Raw genomic sequence first — 23832 nt, forward strand, 5'->3', positions numbered from 1 at the left:
CAGAAAGCCATGGAAGATTTTAAACAGGTGGTTGGCAGAGTAAGGCCAGAGAAAAGGGACATAATTAGATACACACTTAGAAAGGATTGCACTCTACAGTGTGGAAAAGAGATTGGTTGTTGGGGGAAGGGAGAGAAGGTGGCAGCGAAGTTAAGTTAGGATATGGAGTGAGTATAGTCCAATAAGAAGGCTACTACAACAGTCCATTAAAAAGATAAAGGTAGCTTGATCCAAGGTAGTGGAGATAGGAAAAAAGTGGACATATTCCCAATATATTTAGACAAATTAATAGGACCTGAATTTCCAAATGAGGCAAAGGAAAACAATTCTTTATTTGTGAAAAAGACTGTTAACACTCTCATCTGTAAAATATCTATCTTGCAATCTGCCGCAATAGTAATATAAAATAATGTAAACATTATGAACCTAATACAGTGCCTGACACACAATAAATGCTAAAAAAAAAAACCCAAAAAAACTCATCATTGCCATTGTTATTGTCATCTCATGGAATGGCAACTAGCAGAACCTGAACACCAAAGGTAGAGCATAGACAGCAATGTAAAGATTCATATCCACGGCGCTGAAAGACATAGGCTGTATCAACAGGCCACTGAGACAACTGTGCCAAATAAACACATCTGACCGCACAGATATTTCGTCTAAGCCAATCTCAGTCCTCAGAGACCATTATTGAATAGAAAACACAGCTAGTGTGATCAGAGTCATCTGAGAATCCAGTAAACTGAGGCACGAGGGTGGCTACAAATTTAACCAAGGAATAGGTACAGAAGCAGGACAGGGAAAGGGTTGTCTTGATTCTCACTTTTGAGCCAAACCAACAGGACTCGGCCTGCATCCTGAGCAGCACGAATTTATAACATACCCCCCGCCTCATGTCTCCAGGTCCCTGGCTGACAAGGCCCTGTCATCCCTTGGCTTAATACCGTGCATCCACTCGCCATGAAACCAGGCCCTTCCGGTTCCCTGCCCCTAGCTCCCAGCTCACGAAGAACCCCAGGCCCCCGGGAGTCCGACATACCTTAGCTTCACGCTCTCGTTCCTCGGCAGTCGGGGTGCGCTTCATGCTGCCACTAAAGCCGCCTTCGCCACCTCAGGGCCGCGTAGACCCCGCGTCCTGGACCCCGCCTCCTGCATGTAGTTCTCTCAGCGTGCTGCTCCCGCCCGGAGCCACTCTCCCCTTCAGCCCAGAGAACTACCACTCCCAGGGTGCACCGCGGAACGCCCGCGAGCGCCTCGGGGTTTCGAGGAGAAGAATTTCCCAGGTCCGACAGCTGGGCGAGCGTAGTCCGCTACGCGGCGAGCCGACAGGCTGGGGACCTAGGAGAACTATATTTCCCAGGAGGCAACGGGCCCCGCCATGTTTTTCCCGTGCTCCTCTCAGCCAGCCGCCCAACACGCCGTCGGCGCTATAGCAACGGCAGCGGGCGGCGGAGCGAGGGTGGCTCGGTAAGTGCTCTGGGGGAGGGTGGGGCGTGGGTGGACGATGGCGCACCCTCCACCTGCAGCGCGGGCCAGGCCCAGAGTCCCGGGGTCTACTCTGCGGCCTGCATAAGGCCCCGGAGTTCTGCTCTCGTGAAAAAGCAGCCCAGCCCCAGACACCGGCACATCCCTCAGGCCTGAATCACAGCCCGCCCTTTTGCCCCGCGTCCAGGACCAATGTGAAATTTTATATGCCAACCTTGAACCTCAGCTAATGAGATTTGATGCTGCTAATTGCCGTCACTATCCAAATCCTTCAAGTAGAAGGTCACAAACGCAGTTCGCTCATTTGCCCTGGATGAGGAGTTGGTTGGTAGACCCTAAACCTCCTGGGTGGCCTATTGTTTGCTTCATTACTTGTTGTTTCCTTACTGTCTGATTACTTCTACAATCTGTTGGCTCCATAAATGTGGGGACTTTGCTTGCCACTTTAGTCTCAGTGCCTCATTTATTCATTCAATAAATATTAATATTGGTACCCACCATGTGCCAGGCACTGTTCTTGACCAGCTATGAAGACAAATACCCATCTCAAGATGTTTATATGGAGACAAACAATAATTCTATCTGGTAATTTCAGATAGAGGCAATTGCTATAAAAGATACCGTGAAGAAATTAGCAGGAAGAGTATGGTCAGGGAAAACCTCTCTGAGGAAATGACATTTGAGCTGAGCTCCAAAGAAAGAGGAGCCAGCTAATGCAAAGGCCTTGAGCAAGACAAGGGTATGGTGAAGCTGAGGAAGGTTAGGAACAGTGCAGGTGAAGCATAGTGAGCAAGGAGAGATAGCATGAGTTGGTATTGAAGAGGTATTGCAGCACCGTGCAAGGTTTCTCAACTTCCACACTATTAACATTTTGGGCCAGACAATTATCTGTTGTAGGTCCTATGTCTTGTAGGAGGTTTAACATCCTTGGCCTCTACCCACTAGATGCCTGCAGCACCCTGCTCCCTTCCCAGTTGAGACAACCAGATATATCAGGAGACAAGTACTTCCTAAATGTGTGACCTCAGGCAAGTTACCTAATCTGTGTCTTGGCTTCCTCTTTTGTAAAACAGGTGTCATTTGAGTAACAACCTCATAAGAATATTGTGGGGCATTTAATTAATTCATCTAAACAGAGCACTTAGAACAGTACCTAGCACATAGTAAGCATTCAATAAATGTTAACACCACTATCATCATCATTACTGTTATTATAAAAGCAACCTTAACTCTATCATGGAAAAGTAATCATTTTCACATGTGGCCTGTGTTGAAATGGAGTCTTAAAATTGACCTTTCTGTAGCAGTGTTTGTAAAAGAAATAGATGATGTCCCAGGCATTTGTCTGTTAGCTGTTTTTGTCACAGCAAAATGCAGTGGTTCTCCACCTTTTGTGAGTTATAATTAAAGTTATGAACCCTCTCCCCAAAATATATTGTATATACACATAAGCATGCAGAATTTTGTAAAACATCTCTGAGTTCACAGACCCTGAAGCCCATTGACTCCATTCATTCAACAACTACCTAGCGAATACCTACTCAGTGAATGTGCCAAACTCCATGCCAGCCTCCAAGAATACGGTGGTGAACAAGACAAATAAGCTTGCCACTCTCTTCGTCTTCCCAGTCTGTCACCAACATCCTAGAGCTTAAGAATTTTTCTGCATTAAAGTATCTTCATTGACAGTTTGCATTTGGCTTTCTAGGTAGATTGAAATAAAAATATAGAATCTTCTTTTTTCATATTAGACATTGTAGCGACCGTTCACATCCATGTACAAAATAAAGTTACTGTGGTATATATCTGTAAAGAATGGAAACTGTAAAAATAGCAGAATTACCTGGACAGCCTATGTGTTGAGGTAATTAAACCCTGGAACCTGGGCAGTAAAGAAGGCAACATACAACAAAAACATTCCGGTTGGTGAATTTATGAAACCTTTTTCACAAAACTTGGAACTACCCACTCATTTGTGCATCGAGCAGAACATTAATATTCAGAACATTAACATTAATATTCACATCCCAGGCATCTGTGCTAAGTTCTTTTAATTTACCATCTCACTTACCTTAGAATAACTCTGTGAGACAGATATTATTTTCTCCATTTTTAAAATTAAGGGACTGAAACAGGTTAGGTGACTTGACCAGCTGGTAAATGATAGAACAACCATTTGAATCAAGTTCCTGACCTAAGTTTTTTCTGAGATACCTGCTTTCTTTTAGGGGTTGGGGAAGGGGAAGGGATGGAGACGGGGCATTTCTTAAACGATAATCTTACTTTATTTCCTAAGCAAACTATAGGAAATATACTGTTGAGAGGAGCACCATCTCCATGATTGAATGTAGTATTACTTTTAGAATAGAAGCTTTCATCTTCTTCAGGCAGCACATGTGGACAATAAGATGTCCATTAAAGTTCTAGTCCCTTATTCATTTTATTTGGTTCATTCCATTGCATAGTGAATGTAATAACTTCGAAAGAGTTTATTTGAATTTGCCTTTCTCCACAGATAGGCCATGTCTGGTCCAGCTGATGAGACTGCAGGAGACCTGCCTGTGAAAGATATAGGTCTAAACCTCTTTGGAATGGGAGGGTTACAAGGTATGGCCAGCTGTTATTTATTACCACTATGAACTTTGATCAGTGACTTCTTTACTTTTAATATAAAGCATTTCTGATATTTGTACAAACCAAACCATTTAAGTAACTATATAGCTCTTGATTGGACTAAACAAAATGATGGAGAGTTTGGAACACATATGGTATTTTACTGCATGCATCAATTATCAACAGCTCATAGAAAATGTAAAATCCCCCTCTGTTCTGATAAAGAATTGTTATAAATCATGTTTTTAAAATTCCACACGTCAGTAGAAACTACATAGAGAATATCAAGCCTCCAAACTGAATTGCCTGGTTTAAATCACATTCACCATTAAAACATTTCTTTATGGTTAAATTTTATGTGGAAGGAAATGCCATATTTTAAAATTTTTGCCTTTTAAGTAGAATATCTCAAAATAGCTTATTTATGCAAGTGATAGTGACTTTTTTATCAAATTAATATACATTAAAGGTTTTCTTTGTCCTTTTATAACTTAATGGTTGCTGTAGGGCTAAAAAACACTTTCAAATTGTGAAAGAAAAGCACTACTTTAAAGAACAATTTAGAGTATAGAGCTTTGTTTATGTTTGTACAATGTGTCAGCCATACTCTCATGCCACTACATTTGCTATTGAGAAAGAATATTTAAAATATATTCCCCTAGGGAATCTTTGTACACCTTTAATTAGAACAGTATGAGTGGCCACCTTGAAATACCTCAGAAAGGTGGTCAATATATTATTTATTGAAAAGGGTAAATTTGGCTATAAAGATTTTACTGTTAAAAGTAAAAAGTATATATAAGCTTTGTTCTAAATCTTTGAGGGAGTACCAAGTATTCAAAGACAAGTAAATTTTAAGTGTGCAAAGCTATTTAGTGGATTTTGATAATCTGAAAGTTCAATTCTTGTCCTCATTAACCCATCATAGGACTTTAATCTCTATCAATTTGTTCTTTGTTTCTGCTGGAGGATTGTTGAAATTGACCTACTTCACAATGTTATGGAAAATTTAAGCATCTGTAAAAAGATATCTACACATGCTAAAGGATGTAAAAGTTCTTCTTAAAAAGTATGTAAAGTAGCATATAGGGAAATGATTTGTAAAGCTTTTAAATGACAATTGTTGAATTTTAGGGTTTTTTTTGTTTTGTCTTAGAATTTTTAGTTTATTTTTTATAACCTAACACTATAGCTCAGAAAAATGTCTTAATCGTATGTGTTTGCAGAATTATTCTCACTCTTGCCTTTGTAAAAAAAAAAAAGTTTCGCCCAGGCGTGGTGGCTCACGCCTGTAATCCTAGCACTCTGGGAGGCCGAGGCGGGTGGATCGCTCAAGGTCAGGAGTTCGAGACCAGCCTCAGCAAGAGCGAGACCTTGTCTCTACTAAAAATAGAAAGAAATTATCTGGCCAACTAAAAATATATATAGAAAAAATTAGCCAGGCATGGTGGCGCATGCCTGTAGTCCCAGCTACTCGGGAGGCTGAGGCAGTAGGATCGCTTAAGCCCAGGAGTTTGAGGTTGCTGTGAGTTAGGCTGACGCCACGGCACTCACTCTAGCCCGGGCAACACAGCGAGACTCTGTCTCAAAAAAAAAAAATAATAAAAAAATAAGTTTCGGATACTCTGACTTTTAATTTAGTTTTCACAACATTCAGCATATGAAGTGGAAAGTCTTTATTGAATCAGAGTTCCATCTTATATTCTTACAGAATGGTTGCTTGAATACTTTTTTGCATGGATACTATTGTTGCTCAAATTGCTAATATTGTATGTAAAGTATTAATAGCAAAGATTTTTATTCTCACCTGAAATCATTGATGTGAATAATGCTATAGCATTTTCTAAAGCAATCTTAATTGTAGGTCACAAAGAAAAAAAATCTAAGATGAGGGCATCAGAAATTATGTTAATATCAAGAGTTTTCATTTTTAGAGACTATTTTAAGTAATCCCACAATTAATTACCTTGGCATTTTTGCAGAAACTTCAACAAGGACGATGAAGTCTCGCCAGGCAGTGTCACGTGTCAGTCGTGAGGAACTGGAAGACAGATTTTTACGTTTGCATGATGAAAACATTTTACTTAAACAGCATGCCCGCAAGCAAGAGGATAAAATTAAAAGGTTATAATAGCTTTTTTTCTTGACTCTCAAAGTTTGGAGGGTATGGTTTTTTATAAACTTAATTGAAAAACCACACCTTGAATCTTTTTTGGAACAAGGCAGGTTGCAAATAAGTATAATTTTTAAAAATGGAAAATCTTGCAAACTAGAATAATAAACCAGAAAGATTATGTGAGTGTTTATTATGTCTGAAGTTGCTATTTGAAAGAAAAGGGCTAATAGCTAAGAGTGCAAGGAGTATATCATATCTATAAATAACTTTTGGTTTAATAATACTTATAGGTTAATAAGCAAATGGCCAAAGCATCTGTTTTTAAATGTTTTGATTTTAATATGAAAGTTTTTAAAAGTAATTATTCTAACTTGTTAGAATGCATGTTCCCTTAAGATTTGGAGTATACTAATGAAAATATCACTTAAATTTCTGGAACATATTTAACTGCTTGGGTTAGTCTAGATTCTATATTTATTTCAAAGAGCCTCTACTGTTTTTAAAGAAACATATTGTCACTTTTTATTTATATGCAAAAAAATTGTGCAGGAATGATTTAAGAATGATTTAAGAGCAGATATTCTTTAATTTTTTGTTATTCAGAAACACTTTGCCTATCTTCTAAATGTATGGCATTAAAAACAAAAAAGTGCATTCCTATTTGTAAGCATGAGCAGGTCAGTGTTCTTATTACTATTCCAGGTTCAAAGAAAAGGTGAGATTGCCATTCAAGAAAAAATATAGGATTTTTTTCCTGCTCAGAATTTATCTTAAAGAGGTGATTCCAGTTTAGTTTCTACTCTGTGGACTTTGTCTTAAGAGCCCCATAACCTGATGTGTGCAGGCCTTTTATTTGAGTTGGTTTTTGAGTCATGATGGCTGTTTTCAAGACATGTGACTCCCTTGCCTGAGTCCCTTTCTGATCAATAGCACACACATGTCAGCCAGTTAGAATGTGACAGGTAGTGTATGACCACTGAATATTTTTTTTTCTTTGTAAGCCTGTTGGTCAGTAAAATAATTGAATTCACAACCTTGACCTCATTAGTAATTTGGCCTAGCCTGAAAACAAAAAACAATAATGAGCCATGTCATTTAATGGCAAAAGGCCTGGGCTAGGAGTCAGTTGTATGTATGTGTTCTGTTATCTCTCTGCCACTAGCCTGTGGTATGTTCAGGCCATTTAACCTCATGGAATTTTATTTTGCTCAGCCATGAGAGTGGTGATCCAATAAACACTGACCCAAAGTTCTAAATTCCTTCTCAGTCTTACACCACTAACAGTGACCTAGATACATGGGTAATACTGTCTTTAAATTTATCCTAAAGATGTAATTAGCATCACTTTTATAAATACAGATTTTTTTTGGCCGGGCGCAGTGGCTCACGCCTGTAATCCTAGCACTCTGGGAGGCCGAGGCGGGCGGATTGTTTGAGCTCAGGAGTTCAAGACCACCCTGAGCAAGAGTGAGACCCTGTCTCTATTAAAAATAGAAAGAAATTATATGGACAGCTAAAAACATATATATAGAAAAAAAAATTAGCCGGGCATGGTGGTACATGCCTGTAGTCCCAGCTACTCAGGAGGCTGAGGCAGGAGGATTGCTTGAGCCCAGGAGTTTGAGGTTGCTGTGAGCTAGGCTGACGCCACGGCACTCTAGCCCGGGCAACAGAGTGAGACTCTGTCTCAAAAAATAAATAAATAAATAAATAAATACAGATTTTTATTAACCACCTTTTTAAATAAGTGCTCAGACTTTACCAGATCACTTATGAATCATTAGTATCATAAAATAATCAATTCCAACAAATGGAATTGCCATTAGTGGACAAACAGATGCAATCTTATGTTTCTTGAGAAAGTTTACGTGAACATCGTTTAAGGAATTTAAAGACACTTCTCTAGCTATTAACTACCTTTTCATGTTAAATCTGTGTCTTTCTTTTGAATGTAATCTATATCTCTGTGTGAACGTCTCTCTGTAATAGAAGGTTCAAGTATTTAGATTGACATCTCATTTGGATGACTACCTTATTTTTATGGATAGGTCACAAGGTGGGGCTCAGGTCCCTAAACTCATTAAAGGACTAGGTAGAATGTGTGAGTCTCTTGGACTGTGATACCTGGCCAAATTTCCCAATGATATATCATTCTCTGGATTAGGTGGAAAAGGAACTAATCCATTGATTATTTTACTAGAGTGTTTGTGGCACTCTTGGATCTTGGTTTTTATTATCCTATATCCGTTATAAAGCGTGCTTAATGGGTGTGCCTCAAGGGAAAGAGAAAACAATCTTAACTGATTATGTTATGCATAGCTCTCCTTCATGCCACATGCTGTAGGCTGAGTAGCCAGAAGTGTAGATAGACATGTATTACTACCGCATTTACAGAGGACTCTGCTTAGGGCAAAAAAAAAGGTTGTTCTATAACATCCCAAAGCTATTAAGGATTTTTTTATTTCACTTTTGTTGTCTTAAGTAAAAGCTTCTGTCCATAACCATACTAAAATAAAGCAAACCCCATTTAAAGAAAAATGAAGTGTGTTTTTATTTTCAATCTCCTGTCTGGATCTTTATAAAAATAGATTCACTATAAACTAGAATCAGCTATTGAAGATGTGCGACCAATTTTGTAAAGTCTTGAACTTGTGTCTCTCATCAAAGCCACCTTTTCTTTCTTGTCCTGCCAAGATTTTTCCATTCACTGTCAGGCATGTTTTCCGTACGTGTATATTACATCACCCCCATGTGCCCTTTCTGTCTTTTGTTCTGTCTAACCAGTTTCTATCAAAACTTAAAAGAATCAAAGGTATAAACTCCTGAGATGTCAAAAGCACGATTTATGTCTAAATTTAAAGGTAGCATTAAAATGATACTTTTTGCATCTAATTATTTTCTACCATTAAACACAAATGTTTCTTGAGCACTAAGCAACATTTAATGGTGCATTTTGGCTTCTTTTGAATTTTTCATTGGCTTTATATGTGTGCATCTGTGCATTCTAACATTTTTATATGTATAATGTGTCTTAATCCTAGAGCAACTGAAAACAATATATTACCTAAATGCTGCATAGTCTTAACACACTTTCCAAAAGTTTTAACTTACTGTGAATTGCAGATATAACCCACCACATCCACAATCTGTAACTACATTTAAGTGCATACAGCATTCCTATATAAGGTCATGCGTTAAAAATTGCATTTCAGGAACATATGGAGTAAATATGTGTCTTCTCTTTACTAACCTTAAATGATAAGCCTTAGGAAACTGTTATTTGTCAGTGCTATAAAGCAGATTGTTGCCCAGTGGTTTCAATTATCATCAAAGGATTCTTCACAGGCAGTAATAGTTACATCAAAACCTGAAATTTATTATTCAGGTTCTGCACTGAAGTCTTCACAGTGATTATGTTCCTTTCAACAGAATGCATTTTATGCTGACTTCTCACATTCCTTTTCATCTTTTTATTATTTCCCTAGAATGGCCACCAAGTTAATACGGCTAGTTAATGACAAGAAAAGATATGAGCGGGTTGGTGGCGGCCCCAAGCGGCTGGGACGAGATGTGGAAATGGAAGAAATGATTGAGCAGCTGCAAGAGAAAGTTCATGAGCTTGAAAGACAAAATGAAATCCTCAAAAACAGACTAATTTCTGCCAAACAACAACTGCAAATCCAGGGTTACAGGCAAACTCCATACAATCGCGTACAATCTCGTATTAACACTGGGCGTAGAAAAGCGAATGAAAATGCAGGTTTACAGGAATGTCCCAGGAAAGGTAAAACAAAGCTTACATTAAATCCTAAACTTAAGTCTTTTAATAGATTGTTTTCACACACAAACACAAAGTTTTATTTCTGTATTATTTATACTTTGAAGTGTCTCTAGAAAAATAATTTTTGATTTGCTTTTTGATAAAATAGTATTGTAATGAAGATCATTTAAGAATCATGAGATCAGTCTTACATTTGTTTAGGAAAAATTCTACATAACTGTTCATTCTGATAGACATGTATAACTAAGTGAAATTTGAGTTGAGTTTGACTTGATTATAATACAGATGGAAATCGTACAGACTCAGACAAGTGGGGAAATCAGCTAGTTGCTTATGTATGACCATGCTTATTGTTTTGAATGATCACATCTAAGTTCTTCATGCAAAGATCTTTTAAAAATTTGCAAAAATGTTGAAATCTTTCTTATTGTATGGAGGCAGCATAACAGTGGAACGTTGTGTTCTTGTTCCTCCACTTACTAGCTGGTGACCTTGGACAAGTTTCCTAATCATTCTGCACTTAAGTTTTCTTTACATGTAAAATAAATGGATCGAAGTAAGTGACCATAAAGGTCTCTTCCATCTCTGAAAATGATCAGAGGTCAATGACTTTCTTCATCTTGAAAATGAAAAAGCTACCCAGGTTACAAAGCAATTCAATTGCATAGATAAAGACTTGATATAGAACATGAATATTTCTAATAAAAATTCTCAATTTTCTCCACCCAGAAACTTTATTATAATAGAACTAAAAGTCAATAAACATTTTAAGTAACATTTTTAAAATGTCAACTACTAGGAAAGGAAATAAAGTTTTAGCTCTAATTGCTTTTTATTGGAATATACTTTACATAAAGACCAAATAGTTTTAGAGATATAAAGAATCATGTTAAACTTTAGTTTCAATTTATTGAGGAAGAAAAAAACACCACATGAACAGAAAGGGAGAAAAATTTGTTGTAGTTTTCTCTCTAAGCCAAGATGTTAACACTCTCTGTTCCCTAGATAGACTTCCTTTGAAGTCAGTAAGGCCTCCACGCAAGCAGGAGGCAGCTGTAGGATGAAAGGGCTTGGCTACTCCTAGCTATGTGAGATTGGCAGTCGACTTTGAATATAACCAAAGTAAGCATAATGAATTATAAATCAGAAAATACTGCCACTACTTAACTTTTTTACATAGAAGAGAATACTTGAACTCTCAGCCTCACGTTCCCCATCTATAAAATGGAGTGATAATAATGCCAGATTAGGTAAGAAATCAGATGATAGCTCCACAATAATATATTCTACCATTAAAATGTCACTTATCTTCTCTGAATCTTAGTTTTGCCATCTGGGACCATAACTGGGCAAGGAGATCTCTAAGGTCTGCAAGGTCTTTTATGTTATACTAAATAAAAATATTGCCTAAGCTGGGCACAGTGGCGTACACCTATAGTCCTTGGGATACGGAGGCAGGAAAACCAGTGGAGCCTAGGAGTGTCAGTTCATCCTGGGCAACATAGACCCCTATCCATAACAAATAAATAAATAAATCCCAATTTTTAGATTAAAATGGCAAACTAATCTAGTGCTATAAATTGCTGTTTAAATAGACAAGTTTGATGGACATTTCTCCCTATAAGGAAAAAAGAGCCACAGAGCAACAGGGTCTTTTATAAATGTAACTACATGGTTTAAGTTTCTCCTTATGTTTATGTGCTCTTAGTGATTTGGACCTTACCCACTGTTCAGTATGGAGTCTAGGACTTGGAAGTTGCACAAAACGTTAAGTAATGATGAGTACTTTCTTAATCTCCATCTTTCTGAATAAACTTGAGGCGTCATTACCAAAGTTGATACCTTAGCAACCTTAATAGACTCTTCAGGACTGCCTCTGAGGCTGGGAGTTAGGCTAGACTTGTCAGGAATATCTCAGCCTGCGGTTGCTGGGTGAGAACCCCAGACCCTCTCTGGCTACAAGCAGCCTTTACCCACAAGCTGCTGTACAAATACTATTTTCTACGTGTCCATTGTTGGGATAAAGGGTGGGAAGCACTGCTTTAAGGTGTGATCAATGTAATGTAAAAATTTCAAGATTTTTGTGAAGTGTATGTTTTTAAATATTAATATAACCCTTGGTAGAGAGTAGAATGATAGTTACCAAGAGCTGGGAAGGACATGTGGGGAGGTGGCAAGGGGTTGATAAAAAGAAGTTGGTTAATAGGTACAAACATAGTTAGAAGGAATAAGTTCTAGTGTTTGATAGCACAATAGGGTAACTATAGTTAAAAACAATATATTATATATTTCAAATAACTAGAAGAGAAAATTTGAGATGTTCCTAATGCAAAGAAATGATAAATGTTTGAGGTGATGGATATCCTAAATACCCTGATTTGATCATTACATATTGTGTGCATGTACCAAAATTTGCACATGTACAATATTATGTATCAATTTAAGAAGTAAAATATATGTTTATAAAACCATTGACAAATCATGAGACTATAACTTTTAAGATATGTTTTGAGTATTTTTTAATTCCCCCAGTAACGTTGAATTTTTGATGATTTATGTAGGAAAAGTTTAAGAATTAGCATTACTGCCAAAATATTAGGTTATTAAGTATGGAATATACAATTTCCTTAAGTACTAAGTTTGACAGTTGATATCTCTGACATTTTACTTTGACACTTCTTGGTTTGTTTTTTATTATTATTATGAAGGTACATCATTGTTTCAAAGCACATTTTGACTTGTGATTATCTTTCACATTTTTTAGAGCAATTTTTGTGAAACCTTGGATAAGTAAAAAATTTGTGTTATTTTTGAATATGAGTTCCGTTGTGGAACTAATGCAGTGCAGACAGCTTGAAATATCAACAAAGTGTTTGGGAAAGATATGGCTAATGAACGCACAGTATGTAGATGGTTTGAGAAGTTCTATTCTGGTGATTTTAATTTTGAAAAGGAGCCATGTGGGTGACCTGAGATCAAGGTGGATAATGATGAGCTGAAAGCTGTAGTGGAAGCGAATCCATTACAACCTACACGTGAATTAGCAGCAAGGTTTGACGTTACTCTTCCAACAGTATTGGACCATTTGAAACAAATGGGCAAGGTGAAGAAGCTGGATAGATGGGCACTGCATGAATTAAACAAGCATCAGAAGAGAAATCATCTCAAACCTTGCCTTTTTTTGCTGTCACGACATAAAAGCAAACCATTTGTGTACCATTTTGTTACGTGTGGTGAAAAATGGATTCTTTTCAACAATTGCAAGCATTCAGCACAATGATTGAATAAAGATGGAGTGCTGAAACACTGTCCAAAACTGAATATTCATCAAAAAAAGCTAATGGTGTCTGTTTGGTGGTCCAGCATTGGTATTATCCATGACAGCTTCATGAAACCTGGTCAATCGATTACAGCGGATGTGTACTGCAACCACGTGGATAAAATGATGAGGATGCTTGTGATTAAGCAGCTGAGATTGGTCAATAGAGACAGGCCAATCCTCTTGCAAGATCACGTGTCACAAGAAATGTTGCTCAAACTGCAGAACCTGGACTTGGAAACTGTGTCATCCACCATATTCACCAGAGTTTGCACCAACTGCCTACCACTTCTTCCAGGCTTCAGACCACTTCTTGGAAGGAAAAATAGTCAATTCTCAACAAGCTGTGGAAAATGCCTTTCACAATTTTATCGCCACTTGCTCTCCAGGCTTCTTCACTGCTGGCATAAGCAAGCTACCATTAAGATGTCAAAACTGTGTTGATAATTTAAGTACATACTTTGATTAATTCTACTTCTTTTTTGAGATGTAATAATTTAAACTTTTGATTCAAAATTGGACATTTCATATTTAATGACCTAATATAATTGGCAAATTCTAACCCAATAAACTATTAATGTTTAATGTGTTAGGCAGAGACTTTTCTTTAAGATTAGGGCAACAGATGTGGAATGCTTTGGAAAGAGCATTATTCTAGTGAAAATTCTCATTTTTAGAAGTAAACTTTTCTAAAAAGCATAAATTTGTTCTGTATCTTTTTATCTGGGACTATTCACTATTTGAAAATCTAAATCATTTGTCATAGTTTATCTATCATAAACTAATAATTTAATATTCTATAAATGTGAAATAACTTACATAATTAAAGATATATCTCATTTTCTGCAGTGGAACTATATTTGTAAAATTTTATATAACTATTTTAGACAAAAAATTATTTTAAATGCAACAGGGAAATGTTTTATTGAAAGGAATTCTGTTGATGATCCATTCCCAAATTAACCTTTGTCTAAATATGGATTTTCTTATTGAGATAGAATTAACCAAAATACAGAAAACATTTTGACTTAAACATGTAAGGGAAAGGAGTGTGAATGACTAATTTAAAAATCACTCTCTGGGGAATGGACACACTTGAAGCTCTGACTTGGGTGGGGCAAAGGCAATATATGTAACCTAAACATTTGTACACCCATAATATGCTGAAATTAAAAAGTAAAAAAAATCAAAAAACCTTTATCAGAAACATCAAAAAACCTTTACCAGAAACACCAAAAAAAGTCAAGTTTTTGAAACTTTTTTTCTTCGTACTTCAATTTACATTGTCCAGACCTGAACTAAAGACTTTGGTTCTTTTAGATATTACTGAAGGAGTTCTAAATCTTAAGTTGAATCAAATTATTTCTAGGTAATTTGGTTTCTACAGTAGAATTTGTTAAATGGGCAATTGTGGTGTTTTATTTAATGCCTTACTGGTGGCTGAGATCTAATATTCCCTAGAGCAGTATATTTTTAATTCTCTTTACTATAGAACACATAACTCTTAGTACTTAATAAGAGATTTTATTATATTACAAATATCCTTATGATAGCAAATGAAAGATCCTTCTTTTTTAACTTCACTTCTATAATCATATTTTATTACTTTATTTTTAGGCATAAGATTCCAAGACGTAGATGTAGCAGAAACACTACAGCCCATGCTTACAAAATATGGCAGCAGTTTACTTGAAGAAGCCAGAGGAGAAATAAGAAATTTGTATGTGTTCTCTCTGTGGTCATTTTAGAACTTTGTTTATTGATCGTGTCTTTTTTTTAACCCCTCCCTTTCTTTTATTTTAAATACAATTGGGTCACATATAAATAATTTACTCCACTAAAATACAACCATGTTTCTGTAGGGTAACAACAGATCTTATATAACATGTTTTTAGTAAAATGAGGAAAATGAACAACTTACCCAACTGTATTGATGGAAGGGTTTATAAAATACTCTGCTTTATTTATGATTTTACCCCCAAAGGAATACCATAAAGTCCAGTCATTTAGAATAGTGTAAGATTTAGAGGCAGAAAATCACAGGTAATTTTTTTAGATCCTGAATCAATTAGCTCTTTGTGGTTAAAAAAAAAAAAAGGAGGGAGTGGCTTAAAGTTTGGAGTTATCAGATACATATGGATTTCAGATTTTGTTTCCATATGATTCTATGGTACTGCATTCTTCATCATATCATGGTTTCAAAAAAGTTACTTCTGCCACATTTAGCTTACTTTTCCAGTTAATCAAAGCCTCGTGGTTTCAGTGTCTGTGAGTCACACAAATGAAGGTAAGGTTCCACTTTATTTATAGGCCTTCACCTGGATCATCAAAAAAATAACAGTACTAAGTAAGGAAAGAAAACATAACACAAAGAGTAACATACTTAAGTTTGTTGTTTAAGAATACTATGGCCTTAAAATGTTTCCTTTTGAATATTTTAAATATCAGTTACAATAATGATTAGCCCATGGGAAAATAAAAGACTAGACATAATCTTGTTACCTGATAATCAGCTGAAAAGCCAGGGTTCATAACAGTTTCCTGAGGCTCATTACATTGGCATGCTGCCAGACATGGTAGAGATAAATGCATGCCAGAGAATACAAGTTATGTTTGGCAAATTTCCTGCCATCTCTCTCTGAAGTGTTAATTTGGGTGATACAGGCAGATGTGCATATATGAAAGAAGAAAGGCATGTAAATTATCTGAAGACCAGATGGTAGAGTACATAGTAAGTGATCAATAAATACTTAATTGAATTGAACCAAAGTCCAATCCATTGCCCAAGACATTATCTTCTAGAAAGCAATATCTTGCATTATTCCATATGTATTTCCAAATTGTCACATTTAATCTGCTCCTATGTCATTGAGTACAGAGGCACTTAAGCTAAAATTTTTAACTTCTGTTTGCTCTTTATTATGAAGAACTTTCTTTGCACCCATCTTAAATACTGCACATTTTTCCTCAAACTAAAAATTCTTATATAGGCTCTTTTTTTTTTTTTTTCCAGAGAAAATGTTATTCAGTCACAGAGAGGCCAGATAGAAGAGTTAGAGCACTTGGCCGAGATCCTGAAAACTCAGTTGAGGAGAAAAGAAAATGAAATTGAGTTATCTCTTCTTCAGCTTCGAGAACAGCAGGCTACAGATCAAAGGTATGTTGAAACAGAAATATCACTTTGATAAGGTCAAAATTAGTTTAAAATACTTTATCATGTGCTATAAAAGGATAAGTTTATCTAGTCTATTTTAAAATCACGTTTTTACTTAACATTCTTTGTATAAACTTGCTCCAGACCCACTAACTACTATCAACAACTCTAGTCTAAAGGTGGTTTTCCATAACCTGCTCTGCTTTTAAGCAGCTTCTGATGGGTGGAAGTCACCCTTATCTTGTTTCCTCTGTTCATTTGTCCCATTTGCCAAGACTGCAGGAAGTTGTTAATTTTTTTTTTTTTTTTTTTTTTTTTTTTTTTTGGTTTTTTTGGGGTCTTTTGAGACAGGGTCTCACTGTTGTTGCCCGGACTGGTCTCTTCAAACTCCTAGCCTTAAGCAATCCTCTTGCCTCAGCCTCCCAAGTAGCCTACAAGAAGTTCTGATACCATTTGATTGTAGCTACCTGGAGAAATACAGGTGACAAGAACTCAGATGTTGGCATACCTTGTACATAAGTTCAGCCTTATTAAAATTTTCTTCAACCTTAAAAGGTAGTAAATTCCATAATATGGTATCAGTTTTTGGTCCCCGAAAGATGTTACCTCTCCTAATATTCAAAGTTTGTGTCACAATCTGTTGATTTTTAGGGATTACTCTGGGACTGTCGGTAATCTCCTTGCCACCTTTTCATTTTTGACATTATATAGTGTGCAGTATTTTCTTTGCCACCTTCCTTTGTCGTTTTTGGTTCCTAATGCCAGTTCACTCATTTTGTGCTTTGACATTATACTTTCAACAAGACTTTACCTTATTCTTTCTTTAACTATTTTCTTCCCTTTATGGCTTTTATCTTTTCTTTTTATTGTATTTTATTTTTTTTTCTGGGCCAAGCATACACAAAAGTAGATAGAGTGGTATATGGAACCCCCATGGTACCCATCACTCAGCTTTAACAATTATCAGTATCTTACCAATCTTGTTTTGTTTGTTTCCTCTACTTTCTTTTCTTTTTTTTTCTTTTACAAGATAGGGTCTTCCTCTGTTGCCCATGGTGAGTGCGGTGGCACAATCACAACTCACTGAAGCCTCAAATTCCTGGGCTCAAATGATCCTCCTGCCTCAGCCTCTCAAGTAGCTAGGACTACAGGCACACACCACCACGCCAGCTAATTTTGTATTTTTTGTAGAGACAAGATCTCACTATGTTGCCCAAGCTAGTCTCGAACTTCTGCCTCAAGCAGTCTTCCCACTTCAGCCTTCCAAAGTGCTGAGATTTATAGGCATGATCCACCAAGCCCAGCCCTATTTTCTTCAATTAATTAGCCCCAGGTAGATATTTCACCTTACCCAGAAATATTAATATTTCAACATGTATCTGTCTGAAAAGGAATATTTTTTAACATAACCACCATCCATTATCACACCTAACAAAATTTACAGCAATTCCTCGATAGCATCTAATAACCAGTTTATATTCAAACTTCTCTGAAAATGTTTTTCTACTGTTCATTTCAACTGGAATCCAAATAAGGTCTACACGTTGCATTCAGTTTTATATCTCATATGTCTCCTTCATTTCTCTCAATTATTTTTTTAAACCAAACCTAGTTCCTCTACTTATTTTTCTCCTTTACAACATGTATGATACTCTGCTTATATAGCTAGTTTCTTATTTCAAAAAAAAGTAAGATTTTCTAGCTTTTCATTTCAGATTCAAAGTTTATTCATCTTTTAACAAACTAAACTTACATAGTAATATATGAAGAAGCTAAGAAAAATTTATAATAACAGACTTCTTTTTTAAAAAGTGGGCTAAAAAATATATGAAGAGCTTTATATTTTAGGGGTTTAAAAGATTAGTATTACCTCTATAATTTCTGTTCCTAAAAAGCTGTGTGTAAAGTCAAATTATATAAGGAAGTCCTATATCTAGTGGCATTATATACCCTTTTAAGTGTAGGGCAAAAGAAACACGAATATTTTTGAGAATTATATTTAAATTAGGAGATGTCATTTGAACCCTGGCTTTAAACCAAGGGTAAGCTTGAATACCTACGAGTTATCCATATTACCCTAGGAAGAAGAATTGATTTAGATTCAGCCTCCTTTAGAAACCAAGAAGGCTTCCTTGTGAGGAACAGTGTCTGAAGGATCAAACCTCAGCACTGAATATGGTGATCATAGTAAATAGCCGAAGACATTGTGTAAATATAAAAATTCACATAGGCCAATCCCAAGCTTGAGGCTGTCCCTATCAGATTTACTCAACCACTGAGTACAAGGTTATCAGGGACTGCTTTCCCTGTTACATTTCTCAAGTCCTTAGAGAGTAAAATGGACACTGTTTTGGCCGTTCCCTTTTCCAAAGAGATACGGTCATCTAGGAGCCAGACTTTTAGGTATTAACTGAAAGGGAGATCCAAAAGTCCTTTAATCCTAGGTCCAGCACAAGAAACAAACTGATAGACAAGGACACACTTTGTCTACTATAATAAACATTGCCAACAAGAGACACTAACATGTACATATAGAAGAGTTAAGGCTCTCCTCAGGGGGCTATATTATTTACTCTATCGCTGTCTATTTTTTGTCACACCAAGAATTAAAAGCAGAGACAAAATGAGTATTATAGGCAAAGGAACTTTTGTTGCAAAAGCCAAAGAAATAGTTTGTACCCTACCTCACTGATTTTATAAAATTGAAAATTTATGTTATTTGCTTAGAAGGAAGGATATCTGTAGTGAATCGCATATTGTTTCTTGAAATACAGTTGAAAAGCTGAAGAAATAACTTAAAATAAGGGTACTCAATGCTTTTTTTAATGTTTACACATATCTCAAAATTTTATGTGTAACAGCAATTTTCTTGAGACTAATGGAAAACTATTGAAAAAAATGTCGGGGAGAATGTAAAACTTAGTATAATTTACTGTAGAGAAAAATCACAAAATGGAAAACATATTTAAACTTCTCTTTCACGGATACATTATTTCAGATTTGAAATTCTAGAAGTCTGATCTGGATGTTGGACTCCTTGTTCTCAAACATGAACCTAACGTAGTTGTAATCTTCAGAGTGGCAATGCTTGGTATTTATGGCAAAGAGCCTTTTCATAGAATAGTACAGAAACTCTTCATAGTATGTGTTTAATAGACCAGTTTGGTTTGGCATCAGCTTGACATAAACTTTTGGTTATCCAAAGCCCTTAATTGCTTTGAAGTAAAAGCCCAGTGCTGCTCTTTTTTATTAAAATCATGTTTTTTCCTGTTGTTGTGGTCTATTTTGGAAGACTGAGTTGTGATTTTTGCATATGTTCTACATAATGCCTCATTAGCAAAAAATCTTGTATCATTTACAAGTAGCCTGAATGTCTGTGTTGTTTTGAACAAAAATCCATATTAAAATTTAAACAATATAAAAATGCACATTTTCTGCTTATTAAAAAGGCCATCTTAAATTAAATGCAAAGCAGTAACCAGTGAACACATGTACATGAACATTAAAATCAGAATAATTTTACCATTTATTGACCTTTTTCAACTCCAAAAATATTTATACTCTTAACAAATGTGTAACTAGTTTGTACTAAGTGTTTTTTTAAATAAATGTTAGGATGTTTACCTTCTTAATTAAAAATCATGTAAGTGCCATAATGTCCCAGTGGAGGAAATTTAACCCATAAGTATTTCAAACACTCTGACTTGCCCCCTTCCCTTTGGCGGACAGCATACTGTCAAATCTTACAACACAGAGGCCTTTTGCCACCATGCGTTTTAAGAAACATCTTGGCTTTAGGGGCTTACTCTTTGTCCTTTGCACAGATACCGATTACTTCCTAGCACTCTAAGTTCTTCCCCAAGTTTCCATTTTGAAAAATTGCAAGCCTACAGAAAAGTGGAAAGTAGAGTACAGTGAGCACTCACATACCTTTTACCCCTTAGCGTATTTGTGAGTGGTACAAGAAGCCTGTTTCTGCATTCTACATGCTCCTGCATGAGCACTTTTTTCTCTCTCCTCTCTTCTCTTCTTTCCTCTCCTCTCCTCTCCTCTCCTCTACTATCTCTTTTCCTTCTCCCCTTCTCCCGCTCTTCCATTCTCTTCCACACTCTTTCTTCCTCCCTTCCTCCTTCCCATTTGAAAGTTAGGTGCATATATCACTTCACCTTCTGAACACTTATAAGTATCTTCTAGGAACAAGGGTATCCTCCTACACAACCAGAAATCAGCTATCACATTCAAGACATTAAACAATGAATGGTACAGTGTCATCTAATATACAGTCTACATCCAAATTTCCCCAATTGTTGCAATAATATCCTTTATAACTTGGATTTTTCTAAAATAGCTGTTTTGGTTGTGTTTTAAACTAGGATCCAATCAAGGATCACGTGTTGTATTTAGTTCTCATATCTTTTAAGTTTCTTTTATTTTAGAATGATTCCCCATTCTTTTCTAGCCCATTGACAGTTATTTACAGAATGCCCCTCAATTTGGATTTGCCTGATTGCCCAGCCCCCTAATTTAGAGGGCACATCTGGTTCTCTGATGGAAGAGTAACTGGGACCAGGGATAACCATGCACACATTATTGCACAGGGGAGTGATCTGTCATTTTTAAGAAATATATTCACCAAGCTCTTACTGTTGTTTTGAATAGCTTAGGATTTGCCCAATGAAAATTACCACACTCAAATATTAATACCATTTCTTTTATCCCTGTGTCTTTTCTTATTAATATTATGTAAGGTTTTTCTGTGATAGTGACTTGACATATTTTCCTAGCACTTTATATAAACCATAGCAATTGTCACAATATAACAGTAACTAGTATATTAGTGCATACATGATTGTGGAAGGTAAGTTAAAACTTAGCAATATCTTAGAGAAAGAAAGCAACTTAGAAGAGTGGAAAGAATTTAGATCTTAGAACTAGATTTAAGTGTTAGCTCCATCACTTAAAGACTCTGGTTAAATTCTTTCCTTCTCTGAACCTCAGTTAGCTACCTGGACTGTAAAATGAATAGATTGAAATGGGTAAGTGGTTCCCTACCTTTAAACAACAGCCATTTTCTCCTAGGGACCTCGTGCTTCTGAAAGATTTTGCCTACTAAATAAGCTGTTTGTATTCATCAAAGATCTATACCATGGCAATTATTCCTCTTGATAATTGTGAAATAACCTATGTTAATGCACTGGATTGGCATAATTCTATCAAAAAATAAAAACAATACAAAACCTTTAGTTCACTTTTGCAACTTAATTGCCAGTAAATCTGCATTTCCCATTGGGCTTTTTGAAATAAGTCTCAGATTCCCATGCCTATTACTATAAATCTGTAGTTGAAATCCATTAAACTTGATCTTAAAAATGGTCCCCTTAAGAAGATGAACCAGGATTTGGGTTCTTCCTGTCCCCAACATTTTCATAAGAATAATTATATGGATGTAGCGAGCCCAACAACACTGTACCCGCCATTCCTGTGGGTGGTAGGAGTAAGAAAATACTGAGTTCTGATTTATAATTTGACCCAACACCACCAGAAAGTTATGATCTAGTGGCAAATAAACATTCATAGACAAATTTTTTCCTTTATGCAATCTTAAATTAGGGAGTACTATTTTCACCTATGAACTCAAGTAGCAGTTTTGAGCAAAACCAAATTACCTTTCGAGTAGACTTTCCTCAGCTATTTTAGTGAAGCTGATTCCATTCGGTTTACTAGCAGCCTTCTGTAGTCCTATTCAAAAGTGGTAGCCTTGCTAGTGATTATTATCTGTATATTTCTAATGAGAACTATCAATTACCTATATTTCTTTCAACAATACACTTACAGAATGTCTGCCACTGTTAAAAAAAAAAAAAATCTAAAGACACTAATGTTGTTTTCAACCTTATCCCCTGAATTTAGTCAGCCTAAAACTATTACTCAAAAATAACCTCTCCATTCTATCTCATAAATGTTTGACCTAACTACTTCCCAGAATCTCATAGCCTAGCTTCTGTGTTCTAAAGCTTTCTCTTCTAAATGGTGTTAAATACTATAACATTTTCGACTCAAAAATTCAAAAGGCTTTTTTTAGCTTTCATAATCCTTACTCTAGCAAAGAATATAATGTTGGCGGGGGCGTGGGGGGGGAGTTGAGTGCCTGGGGAATATAGTATATGAAACTTTCACTGGAGCAAAGATTTTTGTTTCTTAAGCTTTCATATTAGACTATACATTACATAGCTCCACTGAAAGTTTTTCCTTCTCCAGTGCATCTGAGGTTTTAAGTTTCTGGATTTATTATGGCACCCAGTAGCAAAGCTGGAGTCAAGTGTTTTCAAGCTTCCATTAGAAATTCCTTTTTCAGAGTTTATTGCTTGACTGTTTCAAATTATATGAGAGAAACTTGGCACACAGGTTGTTGAGCTGGATTACTTTTTTCAACATAAAATCTAATTTATTTCAGTTTGTTTTTAATCTAGAGATGGGCCAACAACTCTTCTCATAGTTTTAGAAGATTTGATCATAATTCTAAATCATATGTCTGTGAAAAAAAAAAAAAAAGGGAGGGGGGAGAAAGAAAAGGAACTGCATTTTCCAGCTTAATGGTTCATGGTTTTTTTCAAAATCCTTGTTGAGAAATTTATCTTACAAAGCACTTAATTAGTATGCTTGATAGCTATTTGCAAATTATTTCACCATGTGTAATGCAGCACGTATGATCTGGTCCATGACAGAGTTCATCTGAATGTTTTTACCATACATTGTTCTTTCTGTTAGAATGTCATCGTCCTGACGATTTGGTATTCCTGTCATAGTGTGTGGCAGAGGGCAAAAAAATTATGGTGGAGGTCACTTAAAATATTGCTCATAAAATTAGCCATGTGTCTGTTCTTCAAAAACCAACCTGACACCTTACTCCACATGCATAGACTGGCATCTTAGAAATGACTCTTAGCTTCCTTTTGTCTACAACATCCTTCTTCTACTCCTTGTCATCTTTTTGTGACATCTCCCTTCCTCTTTCTCTCTTACTTCCACTCTTATTCTTTTGCCATAGTTCATTTATGTAAAAATGTTGAAGTGACTGTCAAGTTTGATGTGATTTTCATTGTATACCTTCTTAAAGGCTAGACCACATTCATCACATTGCTGATTTTAACTTCTTACATTATCACTGACCCAGCACTTCTAGCTTAACGGGTTATCCTTTTTGTCTCATTACCCTCAAAAAATATGAAGTCTTAATAAGGCCTCTAAAACTGATACTTAAAAGCAATTATTAAAGACTTGCAGGTTTTGCATTGTCCAAGAGAAGGTATACTCTATAGCAAACTGACCTTTTATTTAAAGTGCCACATTATTATTGCTGT

At 36.0% G+C, this 23832-nt stretch overlaps 2 protein-coding genes across 8 annotated transcripts in view; one reads left to right on the forward strand and one right to left on the reverse strand.

The window, feature by feature from the left end:
• The window catches only part of FTO (FTO alpha-ketoglutarate dependent dioxygenase), a 353884-nt gene extending 352618 nt beyond the window's left edge, over positions 1-1266 (reverse strand). For 6 of the 7 annotated variants that reach the window (XR_006730336.1, XR_006730335.1, XM_045533193.1 and 3 more), the window contains exon 1: positions 1043-1144. Coding sequence is in view for 5 of the 7 variants with exons in the window: in XM_045533193.1 (XP_045389149.1) it covers positions 1043-1087 (45 nt within the window). In the remaining 2 variants the exon portion in view is untranslated. Of the gene's footprint in view, positions 1-1042 lie in introns of all 7 variants that reach the window. The other variant, XM_045533190.1, reaches the window with a different exon arrangement.
• A 115-nt stretch (positions 1267-1381) lies between these two features.
• RPGRIP1L (RPGRIP1 like) overlaps positions 1382-23832 on the forward strand; it is a 100184-nt gene continuing 77733 nt past the window's right edge. The window contains exons 1-6 of the mRNA XM_045533195.1: positions 1382-1470; positions 4004-4095; positions 6084-6225; positions 9703-10001; positions 14935-15037; positions 16331-16474. Coding sequence (XP_045389151.1) covers positions 4011-4095; positions 6084-6225; positions 9703-10001; positions 14935-15037; positions 16331-16474 — 773 coding nt within the window. The 5' untranslated portion in view covers positions 1382-1470; positions 4004-4010. The remainder of the gene's footprint in view (positions 1471-4003; positions 4096-6083; positions 6226-9702; positions 10002-14934; positions 15038-16330; positions 16475-23832) is intronic.

The sequence above is a fragment of the Lemur catta genome, chromosome 20 (genome assembly GCF_020740605.2).
Source record: "Lemur catta isolate mLemCat1 chromosome 20, mLemCat1.pri, whole genome shotgun sequence".
Classification (NCBI taxonomy): domain Eukaryota; kingdom Metazoa; phylum Chordata; class Mammalia; order Primates; family Lemuridae; genus Lemur; species Lemur catta.